The 16,706-nt window shown below is 37.1% G+C and overlaps 1 protein-coding gene and 1 pseudogene across 18 annotated transcripts in view; both read left to right on the forward strand.

Annotated features, from left to right (window-relative positions):
• Positions 1 to 16,706, forward strand: part of LTBP1 (latent transforming growth factor beta binding protein 1) — a 471,389-nt gene that overhangs the window by 371,036 nt on the left and 83,647 nt on the right. For all 18 annotated transcript variants that reach the window (XM_077135032.1, XM_077135035.1, XM_077135033.1 and 15 more), the window contains 3 exons: positions 3,123 to 3,245; positions 8,654 to 8,776; positions 11,087 to 11,209. In XM_077135032.1, the coding sequence (XP_076991147.1) occupies positions 3,123 to 3,245; positions 8,654 to 8,776; positions 11,087 to 11,209 (369 nt within the window). The remainder of the gene's footprint in view (positions 1 to 3,122; positions 3,246 to 8,653; positions 8,777 to 11,086; positions 11,210 to 16,706) is intronic.
• On the forward strand, positions 11,217 to 16,463 carry LOC143661433 (E3 ubiquitin-protein ligase RNF13-like; annotated as a pseudogene).

Below are 16,706 nucleotides of genomic sequence, written 5' to 3' on the forward strand. Positions count from 1 at the left end.
TCTGCCAGGGTTCATTAAGGACACATCATGCCCTTCCCTTCCTAATTTCCCTTCCTAATATCTTGACTGCCCTGACTACCTTTACTACTAGGGTTATTAGATGAGATCAGGGGAATTTTGTAGGTATGGCATGTCTGGTTTTCAACAAGGCATTTTTTAGAGTCTCTTGGAGTACTACAGATGAGAAGCATCCATTTGAGCTAGGTGAGGTGGATTCAGAAACTTTTGAATAGTCATTTCCATATAAACCTCTGGGAACTGCTCTGGGAGAGATAACTAATTCACAGTATGGCAAATGCCACATGGTTATGGCCCACAATCCCATTGGTAAGTTGTTTGTTTGGAATTTAGAACCTGTTTTTCTGTGAACACTGTATTTTTCGTGATAATAAGTTTCCTGCTTGAGATTAAACACAAAGACCTTTTTAATTCTTATGTATGTGCATTACACGAATTTGGTTAATATGAGTATTATATAAGACCATAAGCCTATAGTAAAATGGGTTTTCAGCTCCATTTTGGAAGATGAGTGATGTAACCATCTCCCTCTGCTGCAGAGGTGAGGGGAGATGATGATGGAGCAGTAGGGGTAGGTAGCAACCACCTTTTTTTCTATGACATTGAAGTTGGGAGATTATCCCAAGGATTAGAAGTAAGAACAGGGCTCGGGCCCTTTCCTGCCATCACCACGGACTCCACAGGTTGCATCCTTGACTAAATTGAAGAATACTGGAAATTGTTGAAAATGTTTAAAGTGGAGGTGCAGTACCATTGATCGTATTTGTATTTTAAAGTAGGTGCATTTGGGAGATGTTTGGGAGGTAAGATTGATATGGTATTTGGAAGATAGATTGGTATGAAGGTAAAATTGAATGTGGTGAAATAGGGAGAGTAAGGAATCTAGAAAGGATGACTCCCAGGTACCTGAGTGAGATGGTGGTACCGTATAATGATATGGGAGAGAGCACAATGAGAAGGTGTGGAGTTTGGGCTCTGAAGACTCGGATGTGCATAACGATCACCAAGTGGAAATGTTCACAAGACTGACCAGCTGGATGCATGATCAGTCTAGGAGAGAGGTGTTTTTATGTGTGGCCAATCTCTAGACACCGTTTCTTTCTGTTTAGAGTTTCCTTAGTAATATTTTACTGTGTTGTTATTTCTCAAGAACACAATCTCTGTTAAGACCATGTACTCATTCAGTTCAAGCTGTTCTGTCTACATTTAGATGACTGGCTTGACAGAGTTCTCATTCCATTCATTTATGTCTGCAATAAGTAAAGAAAAGAATAAGCAAATCAGGCGACCCTAGGTATTTCAAGGCATTCTGCTTCATCATTAATCATGGTAGGAGCCTAGCAAAACAAGTTTATAAGTATCTCATGAATGGTAATTGCTGATGTCTGTTAATTTACTTTAGAGACATTATGGTCTTAGAAATAGATTTTGCTGTTATTCTATAGTCCTATAAATCACATTCTCCAGTGCATGAATAATTAAAGAGAGCAATCCATACATTTCTGAGCTTGTTAAGATTTTTGAAACCAAACCAGATACTAGACATGACATTTTCCCATTGCTGTCTGGAATTTTTATGCCTGGAGTCTAGGCTCGTTCTGAACCATTATTTACTTTGGCTCCTGTGCTTGGCTTCTTCTTTGAGGTTGTTTGCTTTCAGTGTTTACAAAAATGGATTCCCACAACCAAAGAGAGGGTGGATAATGAGTCAGTCTGCAAGTGCTATTTTTGTTGTCATGGAGTAGGGTCAGTTTGGTATAATTAGTGATATTTTCTGGAAGTGACACAGAACCTGGGCAGCCAGTTGCTTGGCCCTTCTCAGTGTGCACATGGGGGTGTGCATGCATGCACGCGCACACACACACACACACACACGTCCTTGCCAGCTTTCAGTAATACTCTATTTCTGAAATCCATTTGTGAGAAAGAATATAGTTTTAGTGAAATGAATGCAACCTGAATTCTGGCTTACCAGTTTAAGGCTGGATTTTGTTGTTTATGTTCTTGTGACTCTACCTATTAATTTTAAGAGAGCTTTATTGATGAGCATTGCAAACTGAGATGGAAGCAGTTGAGAGCCTTTTCCTCTTCATTGTTTGTCTGCCTTATGATTAAAATGCTTTAAGTTACAGACAGCTCTAAGACTAAGCCTAAATTGTGACTTTGTGGATAAAATTTTAGCACCCTGTAGCTTAAATGTTTCCTCTTGAAGTCTTTGTTTACTGCTGCAATATATATGTCCAACTTCCCTAGGAGTATTAAAATTGAGCACAGGACTCAAATTTCCTTTCTTTTTGAAAGTGTATATTAATATTTTCAAGATAAATACTGTGATAGCAAACAATTAAACAAAGGCACACATTCTCTCTTAGCTTAGCTGTTTCTATCACTAGACTTAACCACCAATGTAAGCAGCTTATAGTCAAGTTAAAAGAAAACTTTGGAGTTACACTGTCAGATTCAAATCTCAACACCACTATTTTCTAACAATATGGCCTTGAACAAGTTATTGAAGTTCTCTAAGTGTCAGTTTCTTCCTTGTAAAGTGATTAACCCAAATGGATTTTGTTAGGATTAAATGGGATAATACAGAGTAGCTATTATTATTATTTTGTCTGCCTCTTTGGCCTATACTGCACCTTTAAACTGCTCAGTAGGTTTGTATTTGTTCCCTAGATTGGGATTCACTGTTAACTTAGAGCATTTTATTAGAGTTGTTTCACCATTCTGTTCAAACTTGCCCATCTTTGATCTGGGTCACGAATCATATGTTTTACTTCTGCAAACCCTGGAATCCTACTGAACTTGTCAATTCCTTGATAGACTTTGTGCATGTCAGATTTTGCATAAAATTTATTCATATAGCATGTTTAGCTCTTTTTTTTTTTAAAGTTATTTTGCAGAAAGTAAATTGACGCATAGAACTGTCATATACACAGCTCCCATCAGAGCTTCTTTTCATCCCAAGGACTAATTTGAAAGTTCATCTCAAAGAATCTAACCTTCCTTCTGAAGGTCTACTATTTCCATAACTTAATTCAGGTTTTCTTTCTTTTTGTTTGCTTTTTTTTCCTTCTTCTTTCCATTATGCAACATGCCTCAAGATGTAGACGAGTGCCTAGAACCAAACGTCTGCTCTAATGGTACTTGTTCCAACCTTGAAGGCTCCTACATGTGTTCATGCCACAGGGGTTATAAGCCAACTCCAGACCGCAAGCACTGTTCAGGTAAGTAGTGCAGTCAGATTTCCCGTTTCCATTTGAACTTCATTTATGAATAGATGAGAGCAGCTAGCCTCAGAAAAGGGAACCACGCTACCTGTCATTTATTTTGACTAAGCTACTTGTAGCACATTTTGGTTGGCATTCCTGAAAGTGTCTTCTCATTTGTGGTTAAATTCAGAAAGCAGCTATTTACATAAGTGAAAAAATAAAATTTTAGAGCATCTGTAAATCAGAGACCTATTTATTTTAATTTTTTTCTGGTTATAAAGCAGTATATGCTGTTGCACAACTCTTTGAATATACTAAAAACCATTGAATTGTACACTTGAAATAGGCAAATTGTATATTATGTAAGTTATTAAGTTTGCTATTACAAAAAACAATATATATATGTAAAAAATTTAGAAAACATAGAAAGTGAAAAGGATAAAGTAACAGTTTCTTGTGATCTCAGTGATTATTTATCTCAGGGTATTTTGTATAGTTAAGACTATATTCTATGTATAATTTTCTTCATGTAATAGTTTATCATAAGCATTTTACATTCCATTAATAACTGTTTCCAAACATTATTTTTAAGGTCTGCGTAATATTCCAGTGTTATTTTTTTTTCTAACCTCTCATTTATATATATATATATATAGGAATAAACTATAGCAGCCTTCCGTTTCTTTTTGTAAACCTTTGTCTGAATTTTAGGATTATTCATCATAAAAGTGGAATCATTGGGTAAAATATTCAGACTTTTTTTTTACTATTTTGATAGGAAATTATTAATTTCTAGATTTAAAATGTATATTTCTTTGAGAACAATTATTTATTTTGCATACTTTTGGCTTTAATAATTCATTGGACACTTAATTATTATGCATTTATTTCATGTATATAGTTAACATTTATAGTTACCCTAACATATAAATTTCTGATAATATTTCTTCCATTTATCAGGTTTTTCATTTTTTAAACCATTGTATATGAACCTTATATGTAATGCATATATAAACATACATGTCAATATACCTTTTTTTGGTATATGGTTGTAATTTATTCAGTTTTCTAATTTTTCTTTTTATTTTATAATTCTTTTTACTTAAAAAATGTTTTAATTTTTTCTCTGGTAAATCTGTGGATTGTTTCCTTTCTGGGTTCTTCCATTGCTTTTATATGAAAGATAGTTTATGCTCTTTCAGAGGAAAAAAATAGAGGTAATAAATAAGATTTTTCTTCTTCCTTAACTGTGTTAATGTAAGTGAAAGATCTAAGGTGACATTTAATATCTCACTAAGTGGATATCGTATTGTTCTCTGAGAATTGAAGCATCTTCAGATGGTGGTAGGGAATCTCAGACCTCTAAATTTGGTATTTTGCTCTTTTACACAATAGAATGCGAGCCACTCCCATTGGTGCATCCAAGTTACTTGCCAGAACAGTAGACACGTCTCACTTTTCACCTTGTCCTTTCCCTCTTGGTCCGTACCCACGGCCTTAGTACTGACACCTGAAGCTAGGCATCTCCGCAGACCAAATTAAACATAGCAGTTATCTAGACATCATTATTTCTTCCCCCATACACAGGGTAAATGGTGGATGAGGGTCTGAAGCTTTAGAAGTAATGTTGTTAATCTCTATTTGATTGCTATATCTAATTGATTTCCATATCCTGTCATTTGATTTTGCTTACCAGTCTGCCTGCTTCTTTTTATCTACCTATTCATGAAAACTTTCGTAATCTAGCCCTACATTCTTTCACTTGAATTCTCTGCCAGGTCAAGTTGGTGTTACAACTGCCTTATGAATAGTCCGAGCTTATTTATTTTTTATTTATTTTAACATGGGCAGGCACCGGGAAATGAACCTGGGTCTCTGGCATGGCAGGCAAGAACTCTGCCACTGAGCCACCATGGCCTGCCCCATGCTTGTTTTTGACCCAAGCACTGGCTTATGACTGCCTTGCCTGCCTGTCGTACCATCTTCTTTCTCACTGCTTAACTGAATCCTGGCACTTCCACTGGTTTGCTGTGCAGTCTTGGATAAGTTATTTCAGATTTCTAGATCACTTGCCATCCCTAAAATTAGGGGATTGGACTCTCTAAGGGGATAATGCTAAAGGATAAACATGTGTTGAATGAATGACTCTTTATCCATTGCCATCCTCTAGGAGACTGCTTTTCTCCAATAGTTCTTAGCACCGCAGAATCCACACCACTAATTGACGCCGTCCCCTGGGAAGGCAGTTTCCAATCCCATCAGTGTTCTGCCGGGCTGCGGCAGAGGCTGCCGGTCTTCCTGCCTTCCTTCCTTTCCTTCCAGGAGTGTCGAGGAGCCAACATGTTCTAGGCACTGCGCTCAACTGAAAATGTTACTGAGAGGTTTCACCCTCTCAAAGAAGGTTTACCTGTTGGGAAGGTTGCAAATTTGTATCTGATAATTATAGACAGTAAAGGATTTTAAAAGGCAGTTTAACAACCTTAACCAGGTCATAAAGGTTAACATCATCAGTGACATCATGGAAACATCAGGTAGGCAAATCTGGTTCAGGGGTTTCCTACAACATGTCTGGCCAGAACACCTCAAGAGGGTTAAGGTCATGAAAAGTAAGGAAGGACTGACCGGGGTGACAGGACAATAAACTCAGTGTGGTACCCTGTATTGGATCCTGAAACAGGAAGAGAATTTTATTGGAAAGACTGATGAAATCCAGATGAAGTCCAGAGTTCAGTATAAAACAAAGTTAGTTTATCAAATCCTAAGCCTCACTTTTCTCATCTGCAAAAAAGTAATCCATGACTGATGTGAGGAATTCATGAGATAATGCAGGGCAGAGATAATACATAGATAATGAGGCACATGGCATATTGTTACCAATGTTGTTAGTTGGGAAATTAGAGCCATGAATAGTTAAATTGAAGCAAAGAAGCCTGTGACTCATTCTGCCTTTGTGTGTCCAGGAAAGCTTTACAGAGGTGTTGCTATTTGAACTTGGTCCTAAAATAGTGACTACAAGAGGGAGAACTTAATAGGCAGAAGAAATAGCACATGCAAAAGCTTGGAGGTGGGAAAGGGCTGTTGGATCCACTTGCCAATTAACCTCACCCTCCACTCTGATTCTAATGGTGTTTGTCCATCGCAGTCTAGGTGGGGTCAGGCCAGATCCTCTTCTTTTGCTTTGGAGACCCATGTTTGGGCTATTTGTCTTGTCAGTGCCCTTCCTTTCTACTAATATAAGTTATATAACACCCTTTTTCTTTAATTATCTTATGCTCTTTCCCAAACCCCACCAACTCATGGATGCCAAACATCCCAGGTTACACATCTGACCCTTTCAGACATCCCGGGAACTCTGCCAATCTCAATTTGTTGATAGTCATTAATATTGACTTTGCCTTTACCTCCATTAGATATACACTATCAGCTTTTCTTCAGATTATAAGTATGTTATATAAGGTATTAATTCATTACTTGTTTTTCTTTACCTCATTATATCTCTACATTTTGTATTATACATGTCTTAAATTTATAAATACATTTATAATTGTATTTATAAATGTATTTTAATTTCAAGCTGGACTTGCCACAGTAATATGTGCAAAAAAACAAAACAAAGAGAAAAACAGCCCTTAAAGAAATGCCTTTCACAGGGAATAATATTTTGTATTCCTGCTTGATACAAGAGAAAGATATTTATCCAGCATGCCTATTTTATTGAAAAGAAAGCTTTCTTTTGTCTTAGGAATTTTGTGCCTGAACTGAAAATAAAAATGTTTTTTACCTATAGAATTAAGCTGGCTCTGTTCTCCTTGGTGATTTTGAAGACCCAGAGATCACCTTGATCAAGATAACTGGGCTGCCTCAAGTTAGTCCACATGTGTGTGTCACTTCTGACGGTTTTCCTACCCTAAGTGACAAACTTACATGAGATGCCGGCATGCCCTGACGGTTTTTGGAATGTAGGATATATCCTTGTGGCAGACATCTTCACATGGGAATGCTTAATTTGTTGTCAGCTATGAGAAAATCAAAAAGAGTCCAAGCACTAAAAATGTTGTCAGACGTTGATTGGATCCAACCAGCTTCATAAGCTATTGTTAATCTTAATAAGTTCTCAAGCTGACGTCTTATGTATTTTACAGAGTGTGCAGAAAAGAAATACAGTGTAGGCTGTCCTTTGCTGCCAACCACTCTTTAAGCTAATAAGTTATAAAGGTGTAAAATAATTCTTACAATGAAATCCAGCTTGCTTATTCAATTTCTTTGTGGCTGTTTCAGTTTCTTTGTTACTAGCCAGTAGTTGGCAGCCAGGACTGACTTATAAATAAAAGGGACCAGTAGAATCAGTGAAACAGCAGTTTCTAGGCAATTAAAGTAACTGCTGTGAAAATTTAAATAAAAGAAGAAATGAATTCCTGATCTCCAATTACATTAATAATTTATGTGAGCTGTTTCAGGTAATATAGGGAAAATGGAATAATCTTATACCTTGATTATGTCAGGATAAAACTTGAAAGGTTAATGCCTCATTAGAGGTTAAGAAATCCAACTTTTCCCAGAAAAATAGGTAATTATAACTATTACTTGAGGGAAATGACTGTGCAGCTAATTGAGTTTTCCTGACAGAAATTTACTTGCATTTATAGAATTAAATATTGTTAGAAGAAAATAGTCATGTGGAAATTTATGACACCATTTCTTTAAAACAAATTCTACTCATTTTATTTATTACTTCACTTAGATTAGGATTCCTTTCTTACCCTCAATGTGTATCTTACATTTGGATAAGGCTTAGATACATAGTGTGTTTTTCCTCTATTACCTCAGTTAATCCCCACAACAAACCTTGGTATAGATGATGAAGATCAATATTGTAATGTTTTAATAATCAGAGACTTTTTATAAAATGGATCCAAAGCACACAGTAATGGCTACTGGGCAGTTTACAGACCTGTGGAATGGCATGAAATAAAGCAGAGTGAAAACTCTGCCCCCAATTTTTTTTTAAAAGCAAAATTTTTTATGGAGGGAAATAAGTATTTCCACTGTGTTTAGAACAAGCTAACAAAATATAAGGTCAAACAATTGTGTGAAAGGACACTAAGTTCATTTTCACAGTAGCAGGGAGAACCAAGAAAAGGGATGATACATGCTAAAATTTATAGTAGTGCTCACACAGGGAGTATGTTATTTTGCAATAACCTGAGAATTATAGCGAAAACTGCATTCTCCTTGGTACTCCCTTTTTCTGTTGATGGAAATCTTTTTTTGTTGTAGGTCATGTCTTACAAGGACAGCCTGGAAATGAAAGGCTTTGGGACAGTAGCTGTGGTTTGTGGTCTCAAAATTTAGCAAAGCAGGGAGGGGAGGAGTTGTTCTGCATCTAAGAACTAATTTTAAACAATTGCATTGTTTGTTTACAGATATCGATGAATGTCAGCAAGGGAACCTCTGCATAAATGGGCAATGCAGAAACACAGAGGGCTCCTTCAGGTGCACCTGTGGGCAAGGCTATCAGCTGTCGGCAGCAAAAGACCAGTGTGAAGGTAAGAATGTGGCCAGGTGAGTGACTGAGACTTCAGCTTGAGTAGCTGGTCTGTAAAACTGCACTCATGAAAGTGAGTGAACCTCTTTGAGGCCACCCAGATGGCTGCTTTGTAGGGCCCAAAGGCAAAAGACTTAAATCAGGGAAGTTAGTGAAGTAGGATGAAAAGGCTTACATTGGAAAAATATGGTATTGGTGATCAGTGACTGGCTGTTAATATTAGGAAGAAAAAAATACTGCTCTCTTGTGTGATTCTTTACTACAGAATTTTAGTAAAGAATATCTTTACTAAAATAATTTCCATGGAATTCATTTAAAAGTTGTACACATTGGAATTTCAACAATTAGAAGATTGTTGTATCAGCTTGTATTAGGCCTTCAGAAAGGCTAAGATAAATAGTATCCCTTTATACTGAGAGGAAAAAGTTTGTGGAATCTGTTCTGTTCCTGTAGGTTGTAGTGAGGATTCTGTACTTGCTGAGGTTTAACTAACCCTAAAAAATATTTTCTTGAACTTCACACAGAAGTACTTCTTTCCCAATAATTAAATGCTTCCTCAGTTTGAAGATATTATGGCATCAACTCCAATGAGCTCCAGCATTCAGAGTTTTTGAAAAGAAGTGTCATTTCTTATATAAGAACAGAATGAACACTATACAAGAACAGTTGTTTTAGTCTAAGGAAACAAAGTCATTTATGTGTCTAAATGTAAAATATGAATATTTTGTGAGCAAAAAATCTTCTGAGACTGTGATTAAAAAGAGACCATACACGATGGTAACATCTGGAGATCTACCAGTATTGTCACAACCTTTCCTAATTTGTCCTTTTTAGAACATAGAAAGACATTAAAATACCTAATCTAGAAGTGAGGCATGATGGTACACATACAAGCATGCACATGCATATACACAGATAAAGTAAGTAATTTATTTTAGACTCTACAAATTCCTCTTGAAGTTTTTATACTTTATTTTATGACACTTGACCACAGTTATCTCAGCATTGAATGAATTCCTATTATGTTTCATAAGAGGAGAGGTCTACATATGACATAATAAGGCTATAAAATGTATGGTTCTGCCTTTTGAAGCATCTGTGATGTCACTACCAAAGATAAATCAGACACGTCTACAAGTTTATCATTAGGAGCCAAGCGATTTTAGGTGCCAAGATGCTGTGACAGCCAAAATGGGGCCCTGCTCAGAATGGGAAGAGTGATGGCGCAGGGTCTCTGTGGAATCTGATGTTTCTGTTGAGTGTCAGAACTTAAGGCTTACCAGTGTTGTAAACAAAGTCTATCAGCAAGCAGCCTCAACTAACTGTATGTCTACTAATTGTAAACCACCAGCTCATGTAGGGAGTAACTAGGGATGTGGTAGGCATAGTCCCTGCCCTCATGCCCTCAGAAAACTTAAAATCTAATGATGAAGGTAAAATCATTGAATACATGTGTGCATGAGAGCCTAGACCTAGGACGGTGGTCGTACAATAAGTGACCTCTAAGTTACGATTATGTGTGTCAGATTCAGTGACGGTATAGATGCCAGGTGGGTTGAGAGGAGAGCGGGGCTGCTCAGGTTGGCCAGAAGCTCTTCATTGTTAAGAAGTAAGATATATTGGAAGCCCAATCACAAGAGGGCTGAAGGGTTAATTAGTGAAAAAGAAGTAAAGAAGTATGTGCTCTGACTCTTTAGATCAGGGGTCAGCAAACTTTTTTTGTAAAGACTGTAAGTAAAGTCTTTACAAATTTTAGGCTTTGCAGACCATGATGTCTCTGGCCCAAGTATGCAACTTTGCCTTTGTAGTTGTAATGTAAAAGCAGCCATGGACAACAGGTAAATGAATATGCACTGCTGTGTTTCTATAAAACTTTATTTACAGTTAACAGGCAGCAGGCCAGATTTGGCCCGTGGACTGTAGTTTACTGATCCTTAATTTATTTAGACTATTAGAGGCCTAAGTGCTTAAAAACACAAAGGGTTGTACTTGAATTCATGAGAGAAATCCAAGAAAGTTAGGTGAGGCTTAGAGATGACAGCAAAATAGTTGCCACTCATCAGTGAATAATGTAATAAGTATGTATAGATTCCTAGGTTCATTGGCTAAAATTTTAAGTTCATCTGGATTTTTCCTTCTGGAGTAATTTGCCATTCATTAATGGTCGGTTTAAGCCATTTAATGAAAACTCTAGTTTAAATTAATTATAAATCATATAATTTGTAGACCTCCTTTACACAAATAACTAAAAGTATTTTAAAAGCACCACTTTAAGTACCTTGACAGTTTTCTTTTTCACTCATGTGAATAGATATTGATGAATGCCAGCACCATCATCTCTGCAGTAATGGGCAGTGCAGGAACACAGAGGGCTCCTTCCAGTGTGTTTGTAACCAGGGTTACCGAGCATCTGCTCTTGGAGACCACTGTGAAGGTAAGAATTGCTATACATTTCAAAATCATAAAATTCACTGTCAAAGGAAACTTCAATGTCATCTCAGTGTCCACCCTTAAGACCAACCTTCTGACTTCACAGCTAAGGACGTTGAATATTTTTCCCATGGTCACAAAAATAATCCAAAGAAAGGACTAGAATCCAGGCTTTCTTTGTCAGCACTGCTCCAAGCTGTTTTTATTGTTTATTGTTTGTTTGTTTGTTTGTTTTTAAGAACCATTGTGCCAGCTGCATGGGTAAAGAATCAGTTTAACTTTTCTCAGCTGTGGATGGTTTATATATGTTATTGTTTACAAAAAGTGAAGGGAAAAAAAGGTCCAGTGATGATAAAGTATTTAAGCCCTCTAGCCTGCTATATTCTGGAGCAGCTAGAAGGGGAAATATGTGAGGATCATGTGGCAGCCCATGACGAACTCTGGGATCTGTCCTGTTACCACTTTTTGAAGAGTTCTTTGAAAACTGTTGCTTTTTTATTTCTTTGCTTCATATATATGTTATACTATACAATAGAAAAAGTGCAAAAAACAAACAAACAAAGACTGCCCATATGCAGGGTTGATAAGGCTGTGGAGCAGTTGGAACTCTTGTTCACAGCTGGTGGGAATGTAAAGTGGTACAGTCACTTTAGAAAATAGACTGGCAGTGTTTTAAAAAATAATAGGTTCTGGGGGTTGGTCTTGGTAGGGGCTTCTCCTTTAGTGACATAATGGGTGAGTCTGTTTGTGTTCTGGAGTCTCACTTCCAGGTAATTTTACCACGAGATGCTGTTCTCCATAGGAATGCTCATGTTATCAGCCACCCAAGTGTACACCGCCTTGACTGTCTAGTTCTTTCTGAAACCCACAGCCTGTAGAAGCTGACATTTTTTTTTATAGTTAGTATATTTTATTTAATCATTTAATCTTAGAACAATAGTGAAGTAGGTAGGGTTTCATTATAGTAATTTTTTTAATTAATTAATTTATTTATTTAAAAAATTAACAACAAAAGAACAAAAACATTAACATATGCTCATTCCTTTCTACCTATATAATCAGTAATTCACAATATCATCACATATTTGTAGAAGCTGACATTTTAGCAAATAATTTTGAAAATTCATCTCAGACATTTGGTGACCTTCCTGTAAGATTTGGTTATAGACTTCCAGTTGAAGGTTTAAAGGGTTTTCTGATTAATTGAAAACCGAGGAGTTCCTGTGACCCTATAGTGTCTCCACCACTAAAAGAGAATTCATCCGGCACTTTCATCATATTAATTAGAAGACGTGATTACAGTTTTGATATAAAGGTTTTAAATGCACAGAGAGCAGGATTTAAAGCAACCATAGTTCACAGTGTTATAGTGATGACCTCATTAGAACGGGATCCAAAGACATTGATGTGTTAAAGAAAATTGGCATTTCAGCTGTCTTTATTGGTGAATCATCAGCTAATTCCTTGAACGATGAATTCACATATGAAAAAGAGAGTCATGTTTTTTTAGATTCAGAATTTAGTCTTTCTTTGTAATACTATCTAATCCCTTTCCTTATCATAGTGGGCATCTGTCTCATATTGATAGTTATTTTTGTGATCACAAAATTTTTCCAGGACAGACTTTGTAAAGGTCAACTTAAGAAACTCCCTATACATAAATGCAAGAAAGGAGATGAGTGTCATGTATTTACCATTTGTTTGGATAAATATGATGATGGAGAAAAGCTCAGATTCCTTCCTTGTTCCCATGCTTATCACTGCAAGAGTGTTGACACTTCACTAACTAAAACCAAAAAGACCTGTCCAGTCTGCAAGCAGAAAGTTGTTCTTTCTCAAGGTGATTCATACTCTGACGCAGATAGTAGCCAAGAAGAAAACGAGGTGTCAGAACACACCCCTTTACTTACTCCTTTGACTTCTGTCAGCACCCAGTCATTTGGAGCTTTGTCAGAATCTTGCTCACATCAGAACGTGACAAAATCTTCAAACTATGAGGAGGATGACAATGAAGCCATCAATGGTAGTGAGGTAGGAAATGAAATTAATGAACATAGCATCATGGTCCATGTTTTAGTTTGCAAAAGCTGCCAGAATGCAATATACCAGAAACAGAATAGTTTTTAAGAAGGGGATTGCAAGTTTACAGTTCTAAGACTGTGAAAATGTCCAATTAAGGCCTCCAGGGAAAGATACCTTGGTTCAAGAAGGCTGATGATGTTTGGGGTTTCACTCTGAGCTATAAAGGCACATGGCAACATCTGATAACTTTCTCTGCCTTCTTCTTGTTTCATGAAGCTCCCCTGGGGGCGTTCTCCTTCTTCATCTCCAAAGGTCTCTGGCTGTGTGGACTCTATTGGTTCTTGTTGCTCTTAAGCTTTTTCCAAAATGGCTCCCTCTTAAAGGGCTCCAGTAAGCCACCCCCACCTTGAATGGGTGGATGCACATCTCCATGGAAACCATCTAATCAAAAGTTACCACCCACAATTGGGTGGGTCATATCTCCATGGAAACAACCAAAAAGCTCCCGCCCAACAATATTGAATGAGGATTAAAGGACATAGCTTTTCTGGGGTACATGATAGCTCCAAACCAGCGCATTCCAACTGCAGCCTAATGATGAATGCCATTACAACATAGCAAATACAGTTTGACCTTCATAGGGTAATTGGCTTATTTGCTTTTAAGATGTTTATTTAGTTGTGTAATCTGATTGTATGTTTACTTCCTAGAGATTTCTGTAGAAATAACTTAGTTGGTATTCTACAGTTTAATCAAATGACTGACACAGGTTTTTTTGATCTGCAGAAGTGTACTTCATTTTTTTGTGTGTGTTTCAAATCCACTAAGATGTCTATTATATACTTCATTTTATTTTTATTTTTATTATTTCTTTATATATGTTTTTACATGGACAGGCACCAGGAATCAAATCCAGGTCTCCGGCATGGCAGGTGGAAATTCTGCCACTGAGCCACCATGGCACCACCCTGTACTTCATTTTAATAATAACAGAAAGGTGCTGTACCTCAAGCATCAAATCAACTCTGCTTTTGGAGTGAAATATATAGCTAAAACAGTAAAAAACAGAAAAATTCCTTAGAAAAGCTTGTAGCCCTAGGTCACAGGATGCCAGTGTTTTTGTGTTACTGCATGAGCTCCCTACTACTGCACCTAGCATGAGCCACGCCAGCTGCCACCTCCGTAAAGTTACAGAGTTGTTGAGTGGAATAATATCTGTTTTCCTGGCATATCCCCAAATTGCCGCCATTACTGAGAGGCAGCAGGGTACTGTTGTAATGTGTTTTTCCTCCTATCAGCACCACAAAGGAAAGCATATATACTTAAAGTTGTGTCTTTCCTATTCCCAAGTAGTCCTATCCTGATAGAATAGTCTATGCTAGTGCAGATTTCAAAAGTATTTTTAAGGTTTTTAATGCTATAGTGTTATATATGAATTTGATTCAGCAGCTAAAGTAATAGGTCTGTGAACTTTACTTTCTGAATTTCAGTATCTGTAAGGGTTTTATGTGGTTATGTTCGAAGCAAAAAGAAAATGTCCTGTAGAAATAATGAACTTCAGCAACAGTTTGTACTCAAATCATATACCTCTTAATAAAGAACATTTATGCTTATTAGCCCTGCTATATTATGTAGTGAAGATAAGTATTGAATCTGAAAATAAGTGCTTATGTTTAACAGAACTAATGATGTATTTTAATGATGTATTATGAAAAGCTAAATTACGTTATATATCATTGTAACTATGTAGACATATAGACATATATAATAAAAAAGCTGAGGATTTTTATCTGGCCTCATATGAGGGGAGTATGAATGTTAATCAACACATTTTCCACTTAAAAAAAAAGTTAAACATTAACCTGCAATGGTAGATTGAATTATGTACCTGTGACAGTCGGGGTTCTCTAAGGAAACAGAACCAACAGAGTGTGTTTGTATGTGTATAATATAAATATTATGAGTTTTCTTTTAATAGTAATTGGCTCATGTGACTGTGGGGATGGGCAAATCTGAATTCCAAAGGGCAGGCTGCAAGCTGGAAACTCTAATGAAGGTTTACGATGAATTACCCAGGAGAAGTTGGTTGACTGAAGAAGAGAGAGAAATTCTGCTTTCCAACTGCTGAAATTATCACTTCCCCTTAAAGCCTTCAGCTGATTGGATGAGACGTTTCTCATTGTGAATGCAATCTCCTCAGTTGATTGTAGATGTAATCAGCCATAAATGCATCACCTTACTGATAATTTAAACCCATGAAATATCCTCACAATAACAATCATGCCAATACTTGCTTGACCAAAGAATTGGACACCATAGCCTAGCCATGTTGACATGTGAGCTTAACCATCTCAGTACCCCAGCAAAGGCATGTTCTTAATCTGCATTCCTGTGGGTGGGACCTCATGTGTGAATACGACCTATTGAAGATATTAATTTTAGTTAAGGTGTGGCCAGCTGCACTGGGGGGGTCAATCTATATTACTGCAGGCCCTATAAAGAGATGTAACTGGAAGCTAGAGGTTGGAGAATGCCACAAAAGAGAAGCTGGAAGTCAGTGGAAGCTGAAAGTGCAGCTGAAAGGAAAGGAGAGGATATCGCCATGTGTTGGAGGCAGAGATGCAAGCCACGGAACCCCAAGGATTTCCAGCAGCCAGAGCACTGCAGACTCTTGGAGAAAGCAGACTCTTTCAATATCTTGATTTTATTTTGGGTGATTCTGGTCTTAGAACTGTGAGCCAGTAAATTCCTATTGTTATGCCAGAGCCCCATTTGTGGTGGTTGTGACAGCAGCTCAGGTAGGCTAAGACACCTCTGGTATGATTCAGCCACTCTCCTAGTTATTTGTTCAAGGAAAATGAAAGCGTTTGTTCACACAAAGACTTTTACATGAATGTTTATAGAAACTTTATAATAGCCCCAAAATGCAGACAGTACAAATGCCCATCAGTAGAGAATGAGTCAACACACTGTGGTAGAGCCATGTGGTAGAAGACTGCTCAGCAGTAGAAAGGTGAGAACTGTTGAAACACGTCAAAGTGAGTGAATCTCAAAAATACTGTGCTTAGCAGAAGAAGCCAAACATAAACAGGAGCCTTTGGGATCAAGGAAATACCTTATGAGAATGTAAGTACCCTTGTCAGAATTCATGGAACTGGAGTCTGAAAATAGACATATTATTGTATATAAATTGCTCTTCAATAAAGTTAGAATAAAAACTCTAAAGAATGGGGTGATCTACCTCAATTGTGACAAAGTTACTTCCGTTGCATCTTTGGCTTTATGGTCAGCATTCAAAGACATTTTAACTGTGGATGAACATTCATCACCGCTTGTTTTTATTTTGAAATATAAGGAGTTCTCATTTTGGGGGGAGGAGGGGGAGTGGTACATGGTCCGGGAATCGAACCTGGGTCTCTGGCATGTAAGGTAAGCATTCAACCACTGAAACACCCATGCGCTGGTTCTCATTTCTTTTT

Source organism: Tamandua tetradactyla, chromosome 17, assembly GCF_023851605.1.
Source record: "Tamandua tetradactyla isolate mTamTet1 chromosome 17, mTamTet1.pri, whole genome shotgun sequence".
Classification (NCBI taxonomy): domain Eukaryota; kingdom Metazoa; phylum Chordata; class Mammalia; order Pilosa; family Myrmecophagidae; genus Tamandua; species Tamandua tetradactyla.